The sequence below is a fragment of the Spermophilus citellus genome (genome assembly GCF_964194105.1).
Source record: "Spermophilus citellus genome assembly, chromosome: 8".
NCBI classification, from domain to species: Eukaryota; Metazoa; Chordata; class Mammalia; order Rodentia; family Sciuridae; genus Spermophilus; species Spermophilus citellus.
In genome coordinates this window covers 32,042,513-32,070,266 of record NC_138189.1, presented here as the reverse complement: position 1 = coordinate 32,070,266, position 27,754 = coordinate 32,042,513, and the positions used below count along the sequence as shown (strand labels likewise).

The 27,754-nt window shown below is 42.4% G+C and overlaps 1 protein-coding gene across 1 annotated transcript; it reads right to left on the bottom strand.

Moving 5' to 3' along the window:
* Positions 1-10,921: 10,921 nt before the first annotated feature.
* CHRNA9 (cholinergic receptor nicotinic alpha 9 subunit) lies at positions 10,922-19,489 on the bottom strand (the record flags this gene model as incomplete). Its single annotated transcript, XM_081303112.1, has 5 exons — positions 10,922-11,463; positions 14,887-15,419; positions 17,921-18,075; positions 18,987-19,132; positions 19,426-19,489. The coding sequence occupies 5 exons, from the start codon at positions 19,487-19,489 to the stop codon at positions 10,922-10,924; spliced, it is 1,440 nt and encodes a 479-aa protein (XP_081159238.1).
* Positions 19,490-27,754: the final 8,265 nt, after the last annotated feature.

Genomic DNA, 27,754 nt, shown 5'->3' with positions numbered 1-27,754 from the left:
TAAATAAGATCGACAGACCTTTAGCCATGCTAACGAAGAGAAGAAGAGAGAGAACTCAAATTACTAGCATACGGGATGAAAAAGGCAATATCACAACAGATGCTACAGAAATACAGAAGACAATTAGAAATTATTTTGAAAACCTATATTCCAATAAAATAGAAGATAGTGAAGACATCGATAAATTTCTTAAGTCATATGATTTGCCCAGACTGAGTCAGAAGGATACACACAATTTAAACAGACCAATATCAATGGATGAAATAGAAGAAGCAATCAAAAGACTACCAACCAAGAAAAGCCCAGGACCGGATGGGTATACAGCGGAGTTTTACAAAACCTTTAAAGAAGAATTAATACCAATACTTCTCAAGTTATTTCAGGAAATAGAAAAAGAGGGAGCTCTGCCAAATTCATTCTATGAGGCCAACATCACCCTGATTCTGAAACCAGACAAAGACACCTCAAAGAAAGAAAACTACAGACCAATATCTCTGGTGAACCTAGATGCAAAAATCCTCAATAAAATTCTGGCGAATCGGATACAAAAACACATCAAAAAAAATTGTGCACCATGATCAAGTAGGATTCATCCCTGGGATGCAAGGATGGTTCAATATACGGAAATCAATAAATGTTATTCACCATATCAATAGACTTAAAGATAAGAACCATATGATCATCTCGATAGACGCAGAGAAAACATTCGACAAAGTACAGCATCCCTTATGTTCAAAACATTAGAAAAACTAGGGATAACAGGAACTTTCCTTGACATTGTAAAAGCTATCTATGCTAAGCCTCAGGCTAGCATCATTCTGAATAGAGAAAAATTGAAGGCATTTCCTCTAAAATCTGGAACAAGACAGGGATGCCCTCTATCACCACTTCTATTCAATATAGTTCTCGAAACACTGGCCAGAGCAATTAGACAGACGAAAGAAATTAAAGGCATAAAAATAGGAAAAGAAGAACTTAAATTATCACTATTTGCAGATGATATGATAATATATCTAAGAGACCCAAAAGGGTCTACAAAAAAAACTACTAGAACTACTAGAATAAATGAATTCAGCAAAGTGGCAGGATATAAAATCAACATGCATAAATCAAAGGCATTTCTGTATATCAGCGACAAAACTTCTGAAACGGAAATGAGGAAAAACACTCCATTTACAATATCCTCAAAGAAAATAAGATACTTGGGAATCAACCTAACAAAAGAGGTGAAAGATTTATACAATGAAAGCTACAGAACCCTAAAGAGAGAGATAGAAGAATATCTTAGAAGATGGAAAAATGTACCCTGTTCATGGATAGGCAGAACTAACATCATCAAAATGGCAATATTACCAAAAGTTCTCTACAGGTTTAATGTGATGCAAATCAAAATCCCAATGGCATTTCTTGTAGAAATAGATAAAGCAATCATGAAATTCATATGGAAAAATAAAAGACCCAGAATAGCAAAAGCAATTCTAAGCAGGAAGTGTGAATCAGGCGGTATAGCGATACCAGATTTCAAACTGTACTACAGAGCAATAGTAACAAAAACAGCATGGTACTGGTACCAAAACAAGGGGGAGGGGAACAATGGTACAGAATAGAGGACACAGAGACTAATCCACAAAGCTACAATTATCTTATATTTGATAAAGGAGCTAAAAGCATGCAATGGAGGAAGGATAGCATCTTCAACAAATGGTGTTGGGAAAACTGGAAATCCATATGCAACAAAATGAAATTGAATCCCCTCCTCTTGCCATGCACAAAAGTTAACTCAAAGTGGATCAAGGAGCTAGATATCAAATCAGAGACTCTGCGTCTGATAGAAGAAAAAGTTGGCTCCGATCTACATATTGTGAGGTCAGGCTCCAAATTCCTTAATAGGACACCCATAGCACAAGAGTTAATAACAAGAATCAACAAATGGGACTTACTTAAACTGAAAAGTTTTTTCTCAGCAAGAGAAACTCTAAGAGAGGTAAATAGGGAGCCTACATCCTGGGAACAAATTTTTACTCCTCACACTTCAGATACAGCCCTAATATCCAGAGTATACAAAGAAATCAAAAAATTAGACAATAAGATAACAAATAACCCAATCAACAAATGGGCCAAGGACCTGAACAGACACTTCTCAGAGGAGGACATACAATCAATCAACAAGTACATGAAAAAATGCTCACCATCTCTAGCAGTCAGAGAAATGCAAATCAAAACCACCCTAAGATACCATTTCACTCCAGTAAGATTGGCAGCCATTATGAAGTCAAACAACAACAAGTGCTGGCGAGGATGTGGGGAAAAGGGTACACTTGTACATTGCTGGTGGGACTGCAAATTGGTGTGGCCAATATGGAAAGCAGTATGGAGATTCCTGGGAAAGCTGGGAATGGAACCACCATTTGACCCAGCTATTGCCCTTCTTGGACTATTCCCTGAAGACCTTAAAAGAGCGTACTACAGGGATACTGCCACATCAATGTTCATAGCAGCACAATTCACAATTGCTAGACTGTGGAACCAACCCAGATGCCCTTCAATAGATGAATGGATAAAAAGAATGTGGCATTTATACACCATGAAGTATTACACAGCACTAAAAAATGACAAAATCATGGAATTTGCAGGGAAATGGATGGCACTAGAGCAGATTATGCTTAGTGAAGCTAGCCAATCCCTAAAAAACAAATATCAAATGTCTTCTTTGATATAATGAGAGCAACTAAGAACAGACAGGGAGGAAGAGCAGGAAGAAAAGATTAACATTAAACAGAGACATGAGGTGGGAGGGAAAGGGAGAGAAAAGGGAAATTGCATGGAAATGGAGGGAGACCCTCATTGTTATACAAAATTACATATAAGAGGTTGTGAGGGGAATGGGAAAATAAACAAGGAGAGAAATGAATTACAATAGATGGGGTAGAGAGAAGATGGGAGGGGAGGGGAGGGAGGATAGTAGAGGATAGGAAAGGTAGCAGAATACAAGAGTTACTAATAGGGCATTATGTAAAAATGCGGATGTGTAACCGATGTGATTCTGCAATCTGTATTTGGGGTAAAAATGGGAGTTAATAACCCACTTGAATCTAATGTATGAAATATGATATGTCAAGAGCTTTGTAATGTTTTGAACAACCAATAAAAAAAAAGAAAAAGAAAATAAAACAAAATAATCAGTAAAAAAAAAAAGAAAAAAGAAAAAAGAAAAAAGAAAACAAGAATGAAAGCATCTACTTTGGCCGGGAATTCATTTCACCCTAGCCTAATATTCTCCAAGATTTAAAACAAGACAATTCACTTGCTCTGGGTCTCTGTATCAGCCTTGGGACCAGCAAGGGAAATTACTTTTCAGAGAATGATTGAATAGGCGAGAAGGCACTAACCCCTTTCTTCACCCCAGAGAGAGAGTGAAGAAAATCCCTCCTTGGGTTATAGCCAGAAAAGGGAGCTCTCAGTCAGAATTTGTGAAAATGCTGTGCCCCCAAACCCAAGAAACTATCAGACTTTCATTGTCTCCCTGAAAATGCTGAATTGTTTTACAGTTCTGTTTCTGAATCACACCATTGTCTCTTTTTCTTGCCTATCATTTCTCAACTTTTTTTCTCCCAATTCAGCTGCAAAGCTTTCTCACACTGAATTCTGCTATTCCTTCCAGCCAAGAGTTAGTCAGCTTTGTTTCTTGAGCTTAGTTAATGAAAACAATACGTCTATAGAATATTCTGTTTTGAACCAAAGACACTAGAAGGTAGTGCCCCTTCCTTGATTTAAAAATGTGGGTTCTGGTGGGCTGGGTTTGTGGCTCAGTGGTGGAGCACTTGCCTGCATGTGTGATGCACTGGGTTCGATTCTCAGCATCACACATAAACAAATAAATAAAATAAATGTCCATCAACAACTAAAAAAAAATACATATATATATATTTAAAATGTGGGTTCTGGTCTTGATCCTAACTTCCACTTTCAACCTGTGGTAAGTCACTTATTTCTGAATGCAATTAAGGTTCAAACCACGTAATGTAGAAATTTTATTATATTTGTGTTTCTGGGGTCTGGAGAAGGAAACAGGTAAAGGGGTGGGAGTCTTCTATGATATCTCTCATAATCTCCACTCCCACCTGAACTTGTTTTGTTATTTTACTTCACTCCCCGCATATTGATGTGGATTATGGCTATAGATCAGAGTACATTGTGCTTTTATTAGACTTTCCCTAAGATTATTAAAACTTTATTCTTTGTTAAAGTTTCTATAAATTTTTCTATTAATGTGACTTCAACTGAAGTTAAAAACTATTTCACCCAGTGTCTACTGAAAGCCTGCTCTGAGTTATGTCCCCCCAAAAGATATGTTGAAGTCTTAAGCCCTGATGCTTGTGAATGTGATCTTATTTAGAAATAGGGTCTTTGCAGATGTATTAAGGTTAAATAAGGTCATGCTGGATTAGGGTGGGTCCTCACCCAGTGCTGGTGGTGTCCTTATGAGAAGAGAAAAATTGGGGCCCAGTCAGACACCATGTGAAGACCGAGGCCAAGACCAGAGACTTAGAGCTGCAAACCAAGGAAGCTAAGAAGCAAAGGATTGTGGGCAACGACCAGAGTCAAAACGGCAAGCCTTCTCCCCAAAACCTTCAGAGGGAACAGTCCACTTGCTCGTGGCAGCCCTTGAACAATGATGGGATGCTTATGTAATCAGTCATATTCATATACATATATATTGTTATTGTTCAGTTTATAGGTAATATGATCATATTATAGATATTTTTGTTATTTCTTTCTGGGGGGATACAGGTACTGGGGATTGAACTCAGGGTCTCAACCACTGAGCTACATTCCAGACATATTTTCTATTTTATTTAGAGACAGGTTTTTCACTGAGTTGCTTAGCACCTCACTTTTGCTGAGGCTGGCTTTGAACTCCCTATCCTCCCATCTCAGCCTCTTGAGCTGTCATGTACTACTGCCCCCAGCAATACATATATATATGGTTGTAGATGGACACAATACCTTTATTTATTTATTTATCTATTTTTATGTGGTGCTGAGGATTGAACCCAGTGCCTCACGTATGCTAGGCAAGTGCTCTACCGCTGAGCTACAACCCCAGCTAAAATTTGGGGATCTTATGTAGTCCAAATATACTTATCTTGCTGGGCACTATGGCAGGCCTGTAATCCCAGCTGCTTGAGAGGCTAAGGCAGAAAGATCACAAGTTTGAGACGGATTTGGGCAACCTAGTGAGATCCTGTTTCAAAACAAAACATACTTTTAAAGGGCTGGGAATGTAGCTTGGTGGTAGAGTTCCCCTGGGTTCAATCCCCAGTGCACAAGAAAAGAAAGAAAGAAAAAGAAAAGAAATATCATCCAAATAATTCAAATATACCCATCTTCACTATTTTAGCTTCTGGTTTTTAGGGTTTTTTTGTTTGTTTGTTTGTTTTTAAAGTGATCTCCTCTGCTACATCCATGTCATTTCCTAGATTTGTCTCATAGGGTTTAAGTTATTTTTGTTTTATACATTTAAGTCAAATGCTTGACTTTATCTTACTTTATTTTTCTTTTCTGATGGATGGCCTTTCCTGATTTCAACTACCCTTTTATCATATATTAAGTTCTCACATGGACTGAGATCCATTTCTGGATTCTCTATGGAATCCCACTGAATTTTTCAATCTATTCTTAACCCAGTTACAATTTGATTTATTAACCATGATCTCCAATATCTTTCTCAAGAATGAATTTCTCATATTCTTCTTTTGCATATTTTTCTTGACTATTGTTATTTGTGTTTGTTTTGCTGTATAAACATCCAGATTCAAGGTCTAGGCCAAGGTCCACATCAACCTGAGTCACAAGTCCCGGGTGGGATACCAGCTCTGCTTCCTCTTTGTTACCCCTCAAACACCAAGGGTCTTATTCTATACCACTCCATTGACAAAGACCCTGACTGTTCCCGGGGTCTTGGACCTCTACAACAGAAGTCCTCCCCCTGAAAGAAGTTACTTTCTATGCCAGGAAATTAATTTAGACTCCTGGGGTGAACACAAGGACACCTCTTCCTAGAGTAGCATAAAAGAAAACACACACACACACACACACACACACACACACACACACACACTTCTAATCTCTGTCATATCATATTCAGGAAGCTGGATTTTGTCCTACAGGCATTTCGTTTGCCATTTAAAGTTTTACGTGGAAGAGTCACAAGATTGGTTTGGCACTGATGAGGGGGAAGAAACTGGAACAGAGAGGCCTAAGGAGGGTCCTACTGCAGTAGGCCAAAGATGACAGAGAGTGAAAGTCAGGCAACTGTGTAGGCATGGAGAGGAGTGGACAGATTTGAGAAGCATTTATTTACGAGGTAGAATTGTCAGGATCAGTGACTGGTTGGATGTCGGGTTAGGTAAGAATCCAGAATGACTGGATGCCTGATTTGTAACCCAGGTATTGGGGTCGATGGTTTACAACTAAAGGACACAGGGAATGCAGGAGGAGCCTAGACTTGGATGATAATGTAGATCATACACTTAGTTTGGGACCTGAGGGATTTGAAGACCCGGAGACATTGAAGTGGAGGTTTCCGATTGACATGGAGATTATTGGGGTTTGGAGCTAAGAGAGCAAGCCTGGGCAAATGGTTCTGAGAGCCATCAGGATGCATGTGGCAGTAAAAACCACGGGAGGAGAGCTGAGCGTGGGACTCTGAGGGAAGCCGATCTTTACCAGGGAGGAGGGATTGGCGCCAGCCAGGGATCCTGAGAATGAGCCATTTAAGAAGCAGAAGGTTTTAACAGGAGAGAGAAGCCTTTCAAGAAGGTCAGCTGTGTCAAAGGCAACTGAGAGGCCTCAGAGGTGGCTAGTGGATTTGGCAGTTGTCAAGTTCATCATGAACTTGATGAGTGGAGAGAGATGAAGTCAGATTTTAGTTGCAGAGACAAAGGCAGCGGGGAGGGACAGTGCCAGATGTCTCTCCTTTAGGCATCCCTGGAGATTCGCACTCTACCCTTCTCCACTCCGCTCTCTGGCCCAGGCAACAGTTTCTCATGACTGTTGAGTTTGGCCAACAGCCAAACTCCTGAGAGTAAGGGGGATGTATACTCCCCAGTGCCGCCCTGCTGGGTCTGGGGTCTGTGTCACCCAGAGGTCACAGCTCCCTCTCCTTGCTTCAAGAGACCCCTCCTTCCCTCTCTCCTCCTCCAGGCTTCAGGGTGGGAATAGCTCTGCTTTGAGAGCACCGGGGCCCTCTCCCCACCCCCGTGTGTTTCTCTAGACCTGCTCACACTCTTGCACATGGTCTTTGGTGAAACCCTCCATGGATTATCCTAATTTGAACCCAACTCCTGCTGATACTGGCTGGTGCAGAGAGGAACCTTGGCTGAGAGGTTCAGAGACAGAGAGGTACACAGAAGCGAAGGAAGTTTTGTCATGGGGTTTTATTTGCTATGCGTTGGAGAGGCTTAGGTGTATTGACAAGTTCATGGAGTTCTAACAGCCAGGTCCTATTTCAAAGGCACCATCAGAGAGGAAGAAAGAGGCAGCTCCTTGTCAGCCTCTGAAGTCAGTGACATTACAAGTGGCCTCACTCCTATTGCTTCAGATATCCTAGAACTTGTGTTTCCAGTTTGCTCAAAGACAGTCCATTTGCCAGGTTTGCCCATGGCTCGTTGGCATGTATTGGTCTGGACCCACAGTCGATGGAAAAATAGGCACAGAGATACAGAGAAGAAAGAACAAAGTTCAGGACCTCAAAAAACCAGGTGTATCTCAGTGCACCAAGGCGGTCAGAAGATAAACAAAGTGGTTGGTGTTTTTTTTTAAACTTTGCAGGGCTCAGCATCATCTGGCCCCGCTCACCTTGCCAAACTTGACTCTTTCATCTCTTATCAGTGATTTGATTGCATCTCTCTACCTCCCGAACCTTTTTAAAATTTTCTCCTATGTAACAAGCCCTGTTCTGCCCTTGAGCCTGAGTTCTGACCTGCAATTTGGCAGTTTCTTCAACTCTTACCCCGACGAATTCCTTCTCATCCTCATCTCTCTCCTAAACACCTTCTCCTCAGCGGTTCTTAACCAACCAATCGCCAAGCCCTGTATACCCTAGGTCACGGATATTTTGTGATCTGTAATCTTTCCTACTTTTTATTCCCATTGTCCCAGGTCAAGCCTTCATTATCACTTGCCTGAACTAGTAAGAAACATCCCAACAGATCTATTTCCCTGTCTCTTCTCTACAATCTTTTAATTGCCACCGCAGTCTTATTTCTGAATCACAATTCTGACACTGTCTCTCTCCCTTGCTTAAAATCTTTTTTGTGCTTTCCCAGGGTTTCCCAGGGGCATGGCTCAACAAGACCTTCTCAAAGTGGCTGTAGGTAAATCCATCCTAATTAAATAATCTAAATATGGGAAAAGTTAAATACACAGTGTAGTCATTATGTGTTGGTATAATGAAAATATCTGAGATGGGCAAACTTTATAAAGAAAGGTTTATTTAGCTCACAGTTTTGGAGGCCTGTAGTCCAAATAAGCATGGTGTAGGCTCTGGTGAGGGTCCCTTTTGACAGCACCACCTCATGGCAGGTAGCAACAGTGGGGACAAGTATGGAAGAGATCAAATCTCTAAACAGGAAGCCAAAAACCAACTGAAGTCTCACGATCACTTCTGGAGACACACCCCTAATTGCCCTAAGAACTTCCTACTTGGTCTTCCTTCCTTCCTTCCTTCCTTCCTTCCTTCCTTCCTTCCTTCCTTCCTTCCTTCTTTCCTTCCTTCCTTCTCTCTCTCTCTCTCTCTCTCTCTCTCTCTCTCTCTCTCTCTCTTTCTCTCTCTTTTCTTTCTCTCTCTCTCTTTCTTTCTTTCTTTCTGGTACTGGGGATTGAACTCAGAGGCACTTAACCTCTGAACCTCATCCCCAGCCCTTTTTATTTTTTATTATGACAGGGTCTCATTAAGCTGCTCAGGGCCTCACCAAGTTGTTAACACTGGCTTTGAACTTGTGCCTCTTGCCTCAGCCTCCAGAGTCACTGGACTTCTAGGCAAGCACCACCACACCTGGTTTGACCTCATTTCTTAAGGTTCCAACACTTCCCAATACTACCACCCTGAGGTCTATACCTCCAACGCACTGGTAGAGAGACTTACTGACACCATAGCACACAGTAATGCTCATGAGGACTGTATTAGCTTTCTGTTACCACTCTAACAAGTTGTCACAAACTTAGTGCCTTAAAATCATTTATTATCTTAGAGTTGTGGAGGGTTAGAAGTCTGGAATGAGTCTTGCTGTGCTAAAATCAGTGTTCCACATGACTGCTTTTCTTCCAGAGGCTCTTGGGAACAATGTGTTTCTTTGCCATGTCAAATTATAATTGAGAATAGGAGAGACAAAAAGGCATTCTCTTAGCTTCTAGAAGCTACTCATATTGTTGGTTCATGGCTCCTTTTCTCCATTTTCAAAGCCAGCAACCTTGGTCGGGTCCTTCACAAGATGCCATCTCTTTGGTACTCTCTTTTGCCTCCTTCTTCCACTTAAAAGGATCCTCATGGTTATACTGGACCTACCTGGATAATCCAAGATAATCTCCCCATCTTAAGGTCATTTGATCTACAATCTTAATTCCTCATTGCCCTGTAACTTAACACACACACACACAGGTTGTGAAGATTAGGGCATGGCCACCTTTGAAGGTACATTTGATTGAAAGTAGGAAAGGAGTTGAGATACACAGGAAGTAAATTAAGGCAGAAAGTTTAAAATAAAGAATGAAAATCCCTAGTCTCTTCTAAGTTACAATCTGTTGTGGTCAAAAGCCATATGGCCTCAGCAACTCTGGTCCCACTTGGAGCCATAGTACCAAGAGTTGAATCCCAGCCTAGTTGAACATTGAGGATGTAGGTCACTTACACCCACTTTCCTAAGCCACAGTTTCTCCCTCTGAGAAAGAACAGCAATACCTGCCTGCCTATCTCAAAGAATTGTGGTGATGATCACAAGATTTGCTATGATAGCTAATGCAAATACAAATCATGTTGCTTTATTCTATGTAGGAGAAAATAAATGTTTGAATAGTTGAACGAATGAGCTCAGCTTGCTGATGACCTTATTTCAGTCAGAGACTAAATGTAGGAACAACTTTTTATCTTATTTAAGAAAAGGTCATGTGGGAATGACCTCATCTTTAGGGTTTATATACAACATAACCAACATGTAGACATCACCATGAAAAGAAATTCTCTTCCCTTTTTGATTGCTGACCCTTAGACTTCATGTAGGACAAAACTTTATTTCTATCATTTGAGATTTGGCTTGAAATGTACCCTGCCTCGCAAACTTACCACTGAGGCTTAAATCATTCTCGGAGCATGTTTTAGAAAGTGAGTTGAAAAAAGGGAACTAAGGGGGAAATATTTGTTCAGGAGAAACCCTTTGTCAGAGCTAACCATGATGACAAGCCAAGTCAAAGAAAAGTCTAAGAGATGTCATTAGATCCAAATAAAGGAAGAATTTTCCAACAACAACAAAAAGCATATTTTAATATGAACTAAGGGAAGAATGGGAAAACGTTTTTGTCTTGTTTTTTCTTTTTTTTTTCCTTTAAATTTTAAACACCAATTTGCAGGGCTTTGTTATCTGAACAGCAAAAGAGGTGAATAGTTGTGTCAATTAGAGGTGTCACCCAACATTCTGGAAGGCTATGAAAGAGGTCTTTCCTTATTTCCTCCAGTTTCCAGCCTTTGAACCTTTGGATCTCCTTTTAACCTGACAGATAGCGGCCATGTGGGCTTGAAATCAAAAATAAAAAGTACAAACGACAAAAACCCCTAAACTACATTCGAACAACAATCTGGCTTAAAAGAACACTGGAGGAGATCGCAGGGTATTTTACTGATTTCACCCCAGGTATCAAATATCTCCTAATCCGCTCTTGCTATGATCAAAATAGTCATCACAAACACCATGATGAAAAAAATCCACATGAAAAACCGGTCTATGACTTTCGCAACCTTCTTCCATTCACCCCCCTTGGAGTTGGTGGCCCTGTGATCTTTGAGGCACTTGGCTATGTACTCGATGTTTCTTGTCAGCGCTTCATACCGTGCACAGTAACTGTCAGCACCCTGTGGGTTCTCACCCTGGCACCCCAGGTCGTTCTTTAAGAGTTTGTTCATTTCCTTTTTTCTGGGAAGGTCTCTGTTCCTGGCTGTGTTCAGGTTGGACCCGGGGAGTTTGCCATACACCCTGGGGAGGTGGTACCGCTCCCTGCTGCGGCAAGGGCCCAGGCAGCTCTCCCCGACGTCGTAGACAAACAAGATCCTGGACATGTACTTCAGGATGACCACCCTGGCCCAGTGAGGCACAGGCCGGGCCTCGGCCCCGCAGAAGTGGATATTCATCACCATTATGGTCAGGGCCGTGGAGGCTGTGGTCAAGGCCATGGTAGCTATGTAGTATTTTCCTGGAAGTAAAACAACAACAGCTAAGTCGGCTTTAACACAGTTCTCCGATTTGCTTAAAGAGAAAGAGACCATCACCTTTTCTCAGGAACTGGTCTACTCAGTGATCACTAATGCAGACCTCTGAATCAAATATCTTGAGTTCAGATCCCAGCTGGACTTAGAACCTGCCACGCTTCAGATTCCTGCTGTGTGAAACAAGTATAAGAATAGTATCACGAGCTGGGTGTGGTGGCGCGCACCTGTAATCCCAGCAGCTCAGGAGGCTGAGGCAGGAGGATCGCAAGTTCAAAGCCAGCCTCAGCAAAAGCGAGGTGCGAAGCAATTCAGTACATAAAATAAAAAGTAAATAAATAAAATGCAAAATAGGGCTGGGGATGTGGCTCAGTGGTCGAGCGCCCCCGAGTTTAATCCCTGGTAACAACAACAACAACAACAAAATAGTATCATGAAAATATGAGGAGGCTTAATAGAAATGATGCATGTAAACATTTTCAGCACTGTTCTTGGCTCCAAGTTAAAAGGTTTGCAAATGTGTGCAGAGATGATGATGTGAAAAACCTTGCCACTCTCAACATACAAGCAGTTAATGAACTTGAGCAGGTCTCAGGCTTGTCTTTAAACTTTGTTAATATGGAGGAGAATTACTACTGGGTAAGAAAAGAGACACCGTGTCACTATATCTTTAAAATGGGAGTATATAAAGCAAATGTACATGAAAAAGGGAAATGAAGGAAAGAAACAATAAGGAGGGCAAGTTCATGAAATAGAGCACAAGAAATTAAGAAGATGAACAAAACAAAGGAAAGCTTTTGGAAAGAGTAATAAACCTGGGCATGGTGATGGTGGCCTCTAGTCCCTACTACTTCAGAGACTGAGCTAGGAAGATTGCTAGCCCCGGGAGTTGGGGCTAGCCTGGGCCACAGAGCCAGACCCCCTCCCAGAAAAGAAAAAGATACAAAAGAGAAGAATAAAAGAATAATAAAATTGAGGAATCTTTGAAATGCCCACTCACAGGATAGAGAAAGAGAGCAAGAGGAAGAGAGAATACAAAAGAGTAGAAATTTGGAAAAAAATAAAATCATATTAGAAACATCTTTATGATAATGTACTTGATAATCTAGGCGAATTTCAAGAAAAAATACCAAATGTCAAAATTAATGCAAGAAAAAAGAACACTTGAATAAAAATGGGAATGAATTATACTGCTTCTCCCCATATAGAAAAAACTGTAGGTCCAGAAGAATTTGTAAATGAGTTTTATCAAACTTTCAAGGAAAAAAAATTCATATCTTATGTAAGATGTTGCAGAAACAGAAAAGGAGGGATAACTTTATTCTATGAAGTCAATTTAACCTGATCCTTAAAGTGATGAGAAAAGAAATATTAAGGCAATTTCGCTTAGAGACATATTTGAAGAGTTCTATATAAATATTAACTAACTGAATCCCATATTGTCTTCAAGTATTAATATGTCATGAAAAGGGAGAGTGTGGTCCAGAAAACCTTTTGATATATTTTACTCTATTAATGTGTGAAAGAGAAAACTCACGTGATTATCTTAACAGATGAAGAAAAGCATTTGATAATGTTTATAGTCCATTTATTATTTGTTAAAAATTCAGGTCAATTTAAAAGTGGGGGTAGTTTTGTTTTGTTTTGTTTTGTTTTGTTTTGTTTTGTAAGGTAAAGATCACATGCCAGAAATACACACCAAATACTGTATACTTAATGTGGAAAACTTAAACATATTTCTGTAAGATTGGGCACACATTTCCTAGGTGCTACTAATAACAAATTGTGACTGTTAATCTTCTCAAGAACTGTGTATACACTTCCTGAAAAAAAAATTCATGCCATCATAGAAACAAAACAAGTGATGCTTGCAAAATTCCAGAGAGTCATCTCTCTTTAGAAATTGTGCCAACTAGATGTTCAACGTCAAGGCTAAAGAAGAGAGGATCTGCCAATAGATCTGCTTCAAACAGAGTTATGATTGGCTGTCATTACTGTAAATCATTTCTTCCTCAGGAGAGGCAATAATAATGCCAATGTCTCTCTTGCTTTTTATTACTGGAGAGGCAATCTTAGTGTGTTTATTTCTCAAAAAGGTGGGTGTGTGTGTGTGTATGTGTATGTGTGTGTGTGTGTGTGTGTGTAGGTGTTGCTAGAAGAGAAATGAAAAGGAAGAAATCTCCAAAGAAACCAATTCCATACTGGATTAGTTAGAGAGGATCCCATAGAGAGGAAACTGGATTCCACAGAGAAGAAAAGATCATTCAGCCTCCCTTTGAACCAAGGGACTCTAAATCTCTTGGAGATCTCAAATTTTTCCTCATTGCTTATTTTAAAGAACTAAAAATTAGATCTAGGTTTTTATTCTGGTAAGCATCTATTCCAACAGCAAGTTTTGGAGATGGAGGCATTGACTCTCGGGGACATCCCCAGTGGAGGAAGTAGGTGTTAATGGTGACAGGAGAGATATCAGACCAAGGTAGGTAAAAGAGCAGGGAGAGGAGGATGATCGCCTCATCCTATATTCACCCTTGGAGAAACATTTCACCATTGCAGAGTTTTGAAAATGTGGTCTGCTTTAGAATGAGCTTCATTCAATTCCCAAACGTTGGTCAAAATTGTTAAACCAAACTCCTTCAGTTTAAGAAGCTGCATTTTAATAAGTTCTTCCACTGCTCTTATACCCAATAAATGTGAAGAACTATCTCATTAAGGCTGGATGTCAGGCTTAGAATTCCAGCTCAGCTTTCTATCATGATTCCCATTCTTCCCCGAAGGAAAGCCGTCATAATGTGAAAAGATAATAAAAGTCACTGTTAACTCAATACTTGCCATATGCCAGACTCTGCACCAAGCATTTTCTCAGGAGGCAGCAATTATATAAATGTTGCAGATGATGAAGCAGAGACTTAAAGATGAAGTAACTTACCCAAGGTTGATCTAGGAGTCACTGGTAAAGTCAGGCTTCTTTGGCTTCAAAATCTGAGCCTTACCTTCTGAGTCAGTGGTTTTCAGACTTGCACAGAAAGTGCATCAGAATCACCTGGAAGGCTTGTTTAAACAGATTGCCAGGCTTTACTTCCAGAATTTCTAATTCAGTAGGTCCAATGTGGGCCCTGAGAATTTATATCTGTAAGTGCCCAGGTGATGCTGAGGTGGTGTGTCCCGAGACCACCATTTTGAGAACCATTGCTCTAAACCATAAAGCATCTTGTTGTTCTTTGTGTAAACCCAGAGACCAAAAGACCAGTTTTGTTCCAATAGCCCCATCTAAGATACCAACTGCAGACCCTCAGGGAACCACGCAACAGCCTATATTAAGACTTAAGTTGGCCCAAATGTTACAATTTCAAGGCAGAATCACATCCTCTGGTCACTACCAAGCGAGACTCAAAGACACTTGAACTCACCTATCAGAGGGACATTTTCTGAGGCTGGCATGATCTCTGCCACCATGAGCTGAAACACAGTCATGGCCAACAGGATGGTCACTCCCAGGGAGACCTTCTCCCCAGAGGCTGCTGGGAGATAAAAACTCAAGGGAGCGAGAAAAGATATGAGGACACAAGGGACGAGGAGGTTGACTATATAGAATGAGGACCTCCTCTTCAGAAGGAGGGTGAAGGTCACATCTGGGTAAGGCTCAGAGCAGCAGCCATAGGAGATCACATTCTTCACGGCAGGCATGCCATTGACCTCCCATTCCACGTCTTCGATGAAATCTGAGAGATCTCCGCTGTCCAGAGCGTTGAATATGTCCACCTGATTGCCATTGTAGGTCCAGGAACCAAAAGTCAGGTTGCACTGCTGGTTATCAAAGGGGAAGTAGGTGACATCCACCACACAGGAACTTTTGGTGATGGCTGGTGAATCCCAGGTGATGAGTCCATCGTACCGCAGGACCACATTGGTATTTACCGGCTCTGAAGACTCGTCATCAGCCCTGGAGGTCAGATGAGGACAATGACTATCTTTTCCTAAGAGAACTCAACTACCTTACCCAAGATATTTTACTGCCTTGTGCCGGGCACTTCAATGTCCTTGGCAATGGATTAACTTTCTACCTGATATCCCGGCTTGAGAGTTTGGATTCACCTCTAATGTGCCCTTCTCTCCCATCTCCATTGACACTCCAGAATCAGGTTCTCTTGGATTCTTCCTTTAAAACACCTCTGCTCTATGTTCCTTCCATCTATTCCCAATGCTACTCCCTTGGTCCAGGTCAATGATTTGAACATCCAGACAAAAATTAGCCTGTTGAGACTTAAATCTGCTTACCTGATTTTGTTCACATAGGCCCCAGAACATTAAAAATACCTTTTTGTTGTTGTTGTAAGAGTTGTATATTTGTATTTAGAAAACACAGGGGAAAACAATCATTCATCCATAATCTTAGAGATGATCACTTATTCAGGTTATATCTTCCTTTGCCTTATCAAAATCTATGCCTTACATTTTTGAGTACAGAAATTCTATTTTCCTTTAGAAAAAAGTAGTCTTTCTCCACTGCCATTGCAAAGGCAGAGGAACCATTTGCATGAACTCATGAGCACATAACTGGCTTCTCTAACATGGGGCACTAGGGTCGCTTGACTTAGGATTTTGCTTGAGCTTGCAAGGAAGCATTTCAGTAAGATCTGGTCACTGCCTTGGCCAAGCAAAGCAAGCCAGAGGAGAGAACCAGCATTCTGTTGGTTTTCCAAGGAAAATTGTTAGAACTTACAGAATGCCATCAGAAACCATCTAAGCCAATTGTATGCTCAAGGGTGAACTGGAGTAATAAGGCACCAGTTACGTTCTTGAATGTTATGTTGCTTGGAAGGACTATGGAAGATCCCCCTGGTCACTCAGAGTGGGGAATGGACAGCAGGATTGGGGCTATGATTCAAGAGATGATGCTCCTTGGATGAGCTCTCTGAGTAAGGAGTGACACTCAAATCCAAGCTGCCTCTTACTAGTCTTGCTTCCTTAAGGGAAATTTGTGCCCAGTAGATGCTCCACCCAGGGAAGAATCCTGTCCCAAACTTCCTCTCATTCACATTGTTCTGAGCAACAAAAGAACCTTTCTCAACTCACAGAAACTTGTTTGAGAGAGAGAGAGAGAGAGAGAGAGAGAGAGAGAGAGAGAGAGAGAGAAAGTTCCCTCAACAACAGGTGAAAAAACTGAGCTTGGATTGTGACAGAGATCTCTGGTTTCCTCCCATAGTGTGGCCTGTGGATTGGCAGTACCAACACTATCCGGAGCTTGTAGAAAGGAAGAACACAGGCCCACCCGCCAAATATGAATCTGTATTTTGACAAGATTCCTAGGTCATTTGTGTGCACTATATATTTGAGGAACACAATTCTTACCTACTTATTTACCCAAGGCCCCTTGCTCCAAGAGTGGGAAAGAGTCAACTGTCCTATAAACCTGTTTACAGAGTCCAAAATCCATAGTCCATCTTCTAGATGGACCATTCCAGTTTCATTTTAGTAGGATCATTGTTATTGATATATAATCATGAACAGTGAATGCTGCTGTTCCATAAATTGTATCCCCAGAAAATTCGTATTTTGAAATCCTAATAGCCCCATATCTCCGAATGGGATTTTGTTTAAGATTGGGATCATTGTGGGATGGGGTGGTGGCTCAGTGGCAGAGCGCTTGCCTTGCACATGTGAGGCACTGGGTTCAATCCTCAGCACCATATAAAAACAAATAAACAAAATAAAAAGATATTGTGTCCATGTATAGCTAAAAAATATTTTTTAAAAAAGATTGGGATCATTGTAATCCCATCATTATGTATAACTATAATGAACCAATATAAAATGTGGAAAGAGGAAAAAAAAGATTAGGATCATTGTAGATATAATTAGTTAAGATGAGATTAACTTATACAATGGGGTGGGCATCAAAGCCAAGATCCCTGGTCTCCTTCTAAAATGGGAATTTTAGGCCCAGGTAGGAGAAGGAGAGCTTCATGTGAAGATGAAGACAGAGTTCAGGGTGTTGCTTCTACAATTCAAGGAATGTTGAAGATGTCAAGAAACCACCAGAAGCCAGAGGACAGGCTTGAACACACTACTCCTCACAACCTTCAGAGGGCACCAACTCTTGATTTCACATTTCCAGCCTCCAGAACTGCAAGATCACGAATTTTTGTTCTTTAGGTCACCCAACGTGTGCTATTTTGTTACAGCAGCTCTAGCAAACTAATGCAGCTTCCAATTTCTCACCTGAAAAAGGAGACTATAGATGGAATTTGATGGTTTACTTCCAGCTCTGAGCTTCTATGATCTATTATTTTACTATTTGAGCTTTCATGACCATTATTTTAAGGTCTAAGAACACAGATTAATCCTTAAATTCATGCATGTTTTAAAAATTCCTTTTTTCATTATGTATAGGTTCTATTAAATCAACAGGTTCATTCCAGGAAAACCTGGACTTGTACTTACTTGTTATAAAGAACAATGTCTGGCCTCCACACCAGGTCACTGGGAATCCTGATGGAGTCCAGCCCATCATACTGGTCTCGATCCCATGTGAGATAAGCATCATGCCAGATTTGGCGGATCCATAGATAGGCGGTCAGAATTTGGTTTCTTTCATCCTACACAATGAATCTAAATGTCACTTTATCTGATTGACACTTCAACCAAATGCGTTTAGTCTTCAGGACACTTACTCTTCACAATTAATAAGTGAGATTTTCAATTAGTAAGTGATAACTTTTTAATTCTATCCTTTTGATGAACTACCAAGGCCATTTTTTCCTTCTTGATTTAGTGTCTCAAATGCAAAGTGGATAGATATTTAAGTCTTTGGATTTTTGCATGGATCAACTGCTTGATTTTCAATAAAAAGGGATCAACTAATAGAGGGAGGAAGAAATATTTACCATGAACAGAGGAAAAATCCTTATATGTGCACTAAAGCTATGAGATGACATAGCTTACAATGTTAGCTTACTTTTGTTAATATTGAGATTAAATTCACAAAACACCAAAATCATCTTAACCATTTTAGAAGTGTGTACACTTCACATTCAGTGGCTTCCAGTACATTCTCAAGGTTGTACAACCCTCACCACTGTCTAATCCAAGAGCATTCTCATTTCTCCCCAGGAAATCCCATAACCACTGAGCAGTCTCCCACTTCCTTCCCGGCAGCTCCTGGCAAACAGTCTGCTCTCTCTCTCTCTCGCTGGATTTACCTACTTTGGAAATGTGGTATAAGTGGAATCATACAAAACATAACCCCAGCTTTCTTTATAGGATCTAAGACTGTTAAGTTTTATGACTAGAGCTGTAGGTCACAGTAATATTAATGAACATTGGGTAACGTTTAGTGAAACAGTTTTGTAGAAATCTTCCCTCCACTGTTATTCTATTCTCCTGCCAGCTTGTACACAGGATTCTGCTTCATTCCCCCTCAAGTTTCCCCTTAAGAACTTCTCTTCAGGAAACACACTTTCTTTCATCCTGAGACCCTTTCCAAATGTCACAACTATCCGTTACTCACCATATCCTTAATCTGAGAAAGGGTAATCTGCAGTGTGACATTCAGGACTTTATCTGTGTCTTCTACTGGACGAAGAGCATTGGAATAATCTTCAAAAAGGTCATTAAACAACTTCTGAGCATATTTTCCATCTGCTGTTTCTACAGCTTCTCAGAAAGAGAGAACGGTATCAACACTCAGGGTACTGTGTGTACTCAAGACAAAGAATATCAGGCTGAGGTCTAAAATGGGGATGGCCCAAATTTGGCTAGAGAAAAGCTTTAGTAGATGGATGGTTGTTTTTATGGTCTGTCCTACCCAGATCAGCACGAGTCAGTGGGGAGTACAGACACTTCCTGCAGTTAGATCAGTTCTCCTGTCTTTCTTGCCCTGGCCCCGACTTCCTACCAAGGAATGACCCCAGAAAAATACAGATGGTTACACACCACCAGCCTCTCACCTCTCAGTCTGGAAGCAGCAAAATAAATCCAACAAAAGGAGATGCAAGAATGGGGCCAGATCATCATTTTTCTTATCTTCTAAAATGTCCTTGCCAGGCAGTGTGGGCTTTTACTTCCCTCCGTGAAGGGAAAGGGACTGGGCTCAGAGAGCCTGCACCTGGCAGATGGAGAGCACAGGCTTGCATTGCACGTAGGACCAATATCTTGACATCCAGACCCACCAGCCCTCCCTTCTAGTAATAGGAGACTGGCAGCTCCAGTAGCTGAGATGCTGGGAGCTCAGGGTGTGTTAGGCAGCGCTGTTCTGGAAAAGCCACCCCAGTGGAGGGTCCCTAGCTACCCTCAGCAGGAACTCCACCTAGACCAAAGAAAAGAACTGAAGCTGGAGTCAAGGGCATGCCTGACCCCCCAGAATGGGAGAACAGTAAGCAGAATGGAGATTTCCACACCTGCAGCAAGCAGATTCTGCCTGAGTGCAGGGTCTAAGGGGAACTGAACAACAGATACAGTCATCCAGAGAGGTCCCGGGTGCTTCTAGAAGCATCTGAGGGGGAAGGAGAAGCAGCTCTGTGATCTCTTGAAGAGATTGGCATTCTGGGTTCTTCACTACCTCTGCCTATGATCACTTCTTCAGTTGTCCCACTGGGTTTGGATTTCACATAGTCAATGTGTGAGTATTGGTGTGAGGGGGTATTGTATCAGAGAACAGCATTTATTTCCTGAAAAAGCAGCAACATTGTAAATTGGATTTGGAGTTGAACAGCTGGGTGTGACTGCCAGCCCAGACCCTTAGGAGCTCCATAATTCTGGATGAGTTACCTAGACTCTGAGTGCTCCCAAACTACAGACTAGGGAAAATGATATTCTCTCTTCCCCAGAACTACCAATATACTGTATATGAAGGCACATTGTAAATTGGAAGCATTATGTAGGTGCTAATGATTTGCACCTCTGATCAGCTTTGCAGATCCAGGATTTCTACATTTACCAAGTCATCAAGGGTTTGTGGGCTCTTTAAATTTAATTAAAAAAAAAAAAAAAAGATGATTCAAAGGCTAACCAAATCAGCATGAGAACAATTCCTAACCAGGGACAATGTTACTAAGGATGCTATGCTCCCCCTTTGCATTTGAATGCTACTTTGTATAATTTCACAGTCATTTCTCATATGTGATCCAATTTTGCTCCCACAAAAGAATGTCGATTTCCAATTGCTAATGAAGTCTGGGCTCTCATGTCTGCCTCTCGTCTTGCCTGGGGAAACTGCCTTGGAAACCAAATTAAGATAATTTGGTTGCCTGGAATCAGAGCGAGGAAATTGGATAGCTCTATTTCATCGAGTTACAGCCATCTGATGAGTCACCCGCTCCTCTTCAGGAACATATCCTCCGCACGGAAGGGTCATCCAAGCCGTCAGCTAAGTGTGTTTCTTAATTGCCTGCCCCCTCATGTTCGCTGTGAAGGCTGTTTTCCTCACATGACAGTCTGACTCACCATCCAATGACCCAAGTCCTGGGGCCCAGGCTCCGGCTTCCTTCAACCTCCGGCCCTGATCTCCAAAGCTGAGTGTGCTTTAGGAATGGATTTAACACTTTGTTCTCCCAGGAGGAAACTGAGATGCAGGGACGCAGAGTGGCTTGCCTCTAGCAACAGATGGCAATGACAGAGTCAAGGCCACCTGTCCCACTCTACTGTGCTTACAACACATACATGACTCTTCTTCTTGGTGTATTTCCTTAATATGGCGTTGGATGCTGGGGGGTGGTAACTTCCTTGTAGGCTGAGACTCTCTACCTCATATTTCTTTTATTCTTCACGACACCCAGGGCAGCCCCTGGTCATAGGTGCTCAGTGAACACTCTGCTGGCTGCTGCGGTTGCTGTTAAAAAGCTGCCTCTCAGGTAAAGGTCCTGGTGGTCTTCCATTAAATCTGGTTAATTCAGTGCCTTTGGTTGGTTACCTACAAGATTTATTTTTGGTACCAGGGAGTGAATCAGGGGCACTCAATCACTGAGCCACATCCCCAGCCCTATTTTGTATTTTATTTAGAAACAGGTCTCATTGAGTTGCCTAGCTCCTCACTGAGAATGGCTTTGAACTTGGGGTCCTCCTGCCTCAGCCTCCTGAGCCGATGGGATTACAGGTGTGGCCCACCGAGCCTGGCTTTTTTTTTTTTTTTAAATAATGATGAAAATTGATGGTCACCTCTCAATGTTAGCATGAACCAAATTAAACAAATGCTTTTCTTTGCCTTTTGAAGCCAAAATGCTAATGAATAGGAAGCAAACTCCTCTCAAATTCATTCTAAAAATAACTACTGAATGTTTTTACAGGAGCCTCTCATCCTCCACCCAAACTATTTCTCTCCATCAGCTCCAAGCCAAATCCCCACCCTACCCCGCAAAAAGAAACCCTGCAAATGGTGGTCCCATAGCTTCCAGAATGATACATGGAAGAGAAATGACTATTTGGGGTTCAATAAGGCCAAAAAGTGGCCAGATTGCATTAGACTGTTAGATATATATATATCTTTTATTTTATTTATTTTTATGTGGTGCTGAAGATCAAAGCTTGTGCCTCATATGTGCTAGGCGAGTGCTGTGCTACAACCCCAGCCCTAGACTTTTTTCCTTATATGTGGGTTCTGACAAAATAAAATAATTATAACAAACTTTAGTTATCCAGAAATTTGGATCCTCCCAAGTACACTCCATTTCCTGAATGCCCCAATAGTTTAGGATTAATTTAGGATCACTCATATGTGTTGCTATATGAATTCAGATTCACAGAGCACTCAACTACCTAATTTGGGGGTTCATGGTTCTCATCAACCAGCCGCTACAGGTCCTGGACCCAAGAACAGCTTCTCACCACAGTTGTCATTACCCAAAGGAGTACACTCTGGCCTGAAAAAAGAGACCCACAATCCAGAAAATTTCTAGATAGCATAATGTGTTAGTCAGCTTTTCCTCACTCACCCTCACTGATCAGAACAATGTAGAGGAGGAAAAGTTTATTTGGGGTTCATGGTTTCAGAGGTTCAGTCCATGGTAGGCCGACTCCATTGCTCTAGGCCTGAGGTGAGGCAGAGCATCGTGGCAGAAGAGCCACACAGAGGAAAACAGCTCAGAGCAGCCAAGAGGGGGAGAGAAGGGGAGAGGGAGAGAGAGAAGCCAGGGACAAAACATATAGTCCTCAAGGCACAGTCTCAGTGATCTTCTTTCTCTAGCCACACTGCTGCTGCCTGCAGTTACCACCTATCAAATGGATTAATCCACCAATTAGGTTACAGCTCTCATAATCTAATACTTTCATCTCCTACATTAACATGGGGGCTTTTGGAGGGACACCTCAGTTCCCAACCATAACACATAACAATCCCTTGACATCTGCATCTTTTGAGAATCAGAAATCTCTTGTCACAAGTTCACAGACATAAAGTGCCCCCAAACATTTCAGAGCTAATGGGAGCCCAATCCTTCCGGACAGACCAACTTGGAGGCACTTGTCTATTCTCAACATATGATATCAGGACATGAAGTATATTCCATAAGACTGTACCAGTTTTAAATACCGTTTTTACTACATAAGCAATATGTGTACATTGTAGAAAACCCAGAAAGTACAGAAAAGCACAATGAAGAAAAGTCACTCAGAACTCAACCTGACGGAGATAAACAGGTTCATACTGGGGCTGTGGTTTTTTAAAAGTCTATTTTTATCTTTATTTTGGGGGAAGTGCTGGGGATTGAACCCAGGGCCTCAGGACACATGCTAAGCAAGTGGTCCATGGCCAGGGCATCCGGGAGATCAGGGCAGGCCATCTGCAGAGTTCTACTTGCTGGATGCAGAGGCTGCTTCTAAATCTCCTTTCCTGTCCTCCTGGGGTTGAGGTCTACTTTACCCAGGATCTACCTTGAGCATCTCCCTTCCGTCTGCCCAGGGTCCCGGCTCCTCTCATGGACTCCTTATTGGTTGAAGCTGCCATGAACCTTTGAGTGCTGGAATGAAGTGTCCAGGAGACATCCTGGCTCCATTCCGGGAGGACAGTGCCATGCTCCCAATCTGGAAAGAGAGTTCCGGTCTGAAAAGAATCCTAGTGAAGTCCTGTGCGGACACAGAGGGTAGATGGGAAGGACAGATACCTTCATTCTGCCACAGGTATGTTTTCTAACAAAAATGACAAAAGTCAAACATCATATTTTGTAAAGGGTTCTTTCCCCCCAGAAATTACTGACTTTAATATTTTCTCCATGTTGTTAAACAGAATCAGAACATGGCCAACACCTGAAGAGCTCCTGGAGACCAGCTACCTCAGCTCACTCACTTCACAGATGAAAAAACTGAGACCACAGAGGTCAAGTGCTCTCCCAAGCAGGCCTGGTTATCCAATGTCTCGATGTCACAGACTGCTCCCTCCACATCACCAGGGCCACCAAGGGGACGGGATCCCAATCTGCCCCACAGGAAGGAGTGGATGGAAAAGGATGCTGACCTGGCACGGTGCCAGCAACCCTCAGCCTTTGGAGCCAAGATCTTGTCAGAGGAGGCTATTCTGGGTGCTCAGTGACACCCCACCTGCTCACCCATGCACATGACTTGTTGAGCTCACAGGAGGTGCCCTGATGGGCCTCCAGGCCTGAGACCATTTCACTGCTACTCCCTACATTTGCTGGATTCCTCTTGGTCATGTATCTTACACACACACACACACACACACACACACACACACACAATTACCAATTTTCTTTAAAAGAGAGGTCTCCAAATTATTTCACCATGTACCAGAGTTTGGAATGAGGGTCGATAGCTTAGATACAAAGTGATGCAAAGTGCTGCTCACTAAGGCCACATACTCTCAACATTTTGGGTTTTGTGTCTGCCCTTGCTTTCAAGAAAAGCAGAATAATATACAGTTTGAGAGCACAGAACTCTGTAGTCAAAACTGCTTGGATTCAAGTCCAGTCCCACTACTTATAAGCTGTGGAACTTTGAGTAGATTACTTAACCTCTCTGTGCTTTAGTTCCTATATCTATAAAATGGGGGATGATTTATAACAGTGACTACCGCTTAGGGTTGTTTTGAGGAATAAATGAGTTGATCTACATGAAACCCTACCATGAAAGTGCTAAATATGTGATAATTGACAGGAAAAAGAGCATGTTACCTGTAGCCACAATTCCACCATTTATTTCTCTCCCTCTCTCCCTCTCCCCACTTCCCACACGTCTCCCTCCTTCCCCCCATCCTGTGTCCCCACCACACCACCATGCCCCACAACTTCTCAACAGACTCAGGAAGAGAATACTGGTTTTATCTGACAAACAGCTTGTACTGCAGGTGGGAGAATATCAGTTCTGCCATTTTCTTGTCCTTTTTTTTTTTTATTGCAATGGTAACATCCTCGTCAATCCACAGTGGATTTATTTATTTACTTACCTATTTTTGTAGTAGTCTTTTTAATCCTGTGATGCTCTACATGAGAGTTATCCAATCTAAATCTGACACAGAGATTGGCAGACTCTTTCTGTGAAGAACTAGATAGTAAATATTTTCAGCTTTGCAGGCCATATGGTTGTTATAACAACCACCCTCCCTTGGACTGTGAGAGCAGCCATAGGCAAGATGAATGAGCACGGCTGTGTTCCAATAAAACTTTATTTACAAAAATAGCTGGTAGGCCATCTGTGGACCCATGGGCAGATGCATAGCAAGACGAAGGCTGATCCCGAGTGAACTCAGCCAGTTAGGTCTGTCTTCCCCACCGGCTGGTATGCACCAAAGGAGTCTTTCTAATGAAGAGCCAGAATCCAAGGGGACTGGAGAGCACACAGCAGCCCTGTTTGAAGTCTGGAGCCTGAACGAGCCTCCTCCCTCCCACAAAATGACCATTAGAGCATCAAGGGCAAGGAATTACAATCTCCCCAAATGCAGCCAGGGGCTGTCTGTGGAGAGAATGGGGGAAGTGTGTCAGAACGCTCAGCCCCATGAGTCCCACCCAGGAGCCGGGGGTGGGGTGCTAGCCCTTTCCCTCACAGGTGAAAGTCCCAGAGCACTGCTTCGTTTCTAGGGTTGTGACCTTTATCCCCCAGCTGTACCCAAATGCATTTGGCTGGGGAAATGCAGATTAAATCAGAACAAAAGGGATTCAGAAAGAGAGAAGGGAAGGTCTCCTGGGGAAACAAACAGTGGCGCCATATTTTTGCTTTTGAGACAGGGTCTCATTAAGTTGGTTAGGGTCTCACTAAGCTGCTGAGGCTGACCCCAAACTTGCGATCCTCCTGCCTCAGCCTCCTGAGTTGCTGGGATTATAGGTGTGCGCCACTGCAGCTGGCTCTCTGTTGAGTTTTTCTAACCATGACTTAAAACAGATTGTTATGCTCGAATTCGGGACCCCCAAAGACCACCAGAGACCCAAGATCGATGCAAGCAGCAAAGAGGTGTTTATTGCGAGCTAGCTCGGTCGTCAGCCCACACACACAGCAACTGGTGACGCTGAGAGGCCCCGAGCCCAGGGTTTGCAGCAGTTTTATACATTCTTTGGAGAGGGCTGGGACTTCACATACATCATAGCAAATCATCACACACCGCGGGAAAATCAAATAACAACTCTAAAACATGATTAGCACATTCACTGGCGGGAACAAGTTGGGTAGGGGTGATTGGTCAGTACAAAAGGGGTATTCATTTGAACTGATTGGTTTAAGCCAAGAGGGGTGTACGTGCTGAACTACATGGTTTCCCAATATGTTATCAACCACCATAAACTACTGGGAGGGTCATGTGGCATCCCAGGTATTTCCCTGTCTCATGCTGATTGGTGGCTGCTAGGGGGCTGCTATGGGTCCCCACCTAGCCTGACTGAGTCAGGGACACCTGGCGCAGCAGATCTCTCCTGTTATTTGTAGATAAACAACTTAGCAAGGTGGGAATGTGCTTAGGAGTGCTCTGTGGGTTTTTCCAAGGACAAAGGCCATGTCCCTTCCTTGGACAGGCTTTGCTCTGAGATAGAGGCTGGTTTTTCAAGATCAAACTCCAGGGCATCATCCCTGACTCTCCTCCCTCTCTGAAGTTCAGGGTTAGCAGGGTTGGTTCTTCTGAGGCCTTTCTCCTTGGCTTATGCACATCTTTCTTCTCTCTGTGTCCTCACATGATCTTCTCTCTGTGGGGGTCTATGTCCTAATCTCTTCTTAAAAGGACAGGAGCAGACTGGATTAGGTCCTGCCCCAAGGACCTCCTCTAGCCTTGATTACTTCTTTGAAGATCCCATTTCCAAATACAGTCCGATTCCATAAAGGGGCCAGGTAGTCAGTTAAAGCACAAGTCTAGCCACGCCACCGCCTGCTCAGCAGTCTCTGGCGTATTCTCATCTTACTCAGAGTGGAAGTCCAAATCTGCATCCTCAGGGCCTTGCGTGACATCTCCCCTGCTCTGCATCTCCAGTGCCCTCCTCCGGCCTACTCCATCCCACACCACTGGCCTCCTTGCTATTGCACAACAGGCTCTGCCCCTCCGGCTCAGGCCTGGGCTCGCTCTATCTTCTCTGCCTGGGTGCCTTCTCCTGGCTCCCTCTTGGGCCAGCTCCTGGCCTCCTTCTCAGAAACCTTTACTGACGATCCTGCTCTGAGCAGCTCTCCTCCCCTTTCTCTCCATTTACCTCTTTATTTTTTCCTCTTAGGACCGGCTGCCCCACGGATATGTGTCATGGGATGCCCTTGTCTGGTTATTGTCTAAATCCCTACTAGTTCCAGGGCAGTGGACACTTGATCTTATTCTATGCTGCCCAGCAATAAAGAGGAACTGTATTCATTGTGTTAATCACTAATATCTAGAATAAGAAAAGAAATATAAGGAATCAAGAAGTGGAGGAAAGGCTAGACGAATGATGGATATGTTTCCTATAATTTTCCCCAGATTTTTTTTTTTTTTTTTTTTTTTTTTTTAGCATTCATGGCTAGGGAGCTGGGTGGAGCTTACTTTGTTGGTCTACTGACTGTTCATGCATTTTAACTATGTCAAAGTAAAATTCCTTGAGAATGTGGACCCCAGACTTGACTTTCCTGCATCCAGCCTCTGCCTCATACATAGTCCTGCCTAGAGAGGAACAACCCCCAAGGTCAATTAGCAGCATCTGCCACGTTACAGGAAGAGGCCTGGAGCCTTCTCCCCCAGGTCTCTGCCAACCTAATGCAACAGAAAGAACATGAGGACATAGGAAGAATCCTGTGACCCAGGTTCAAGTCCTGGAAGAACCACTTATTAGTCATGTGATTAATAATAATTTCTTGGAGTTTCATTTTCTTTTTCATTTGTAAGAACAAGAGTTG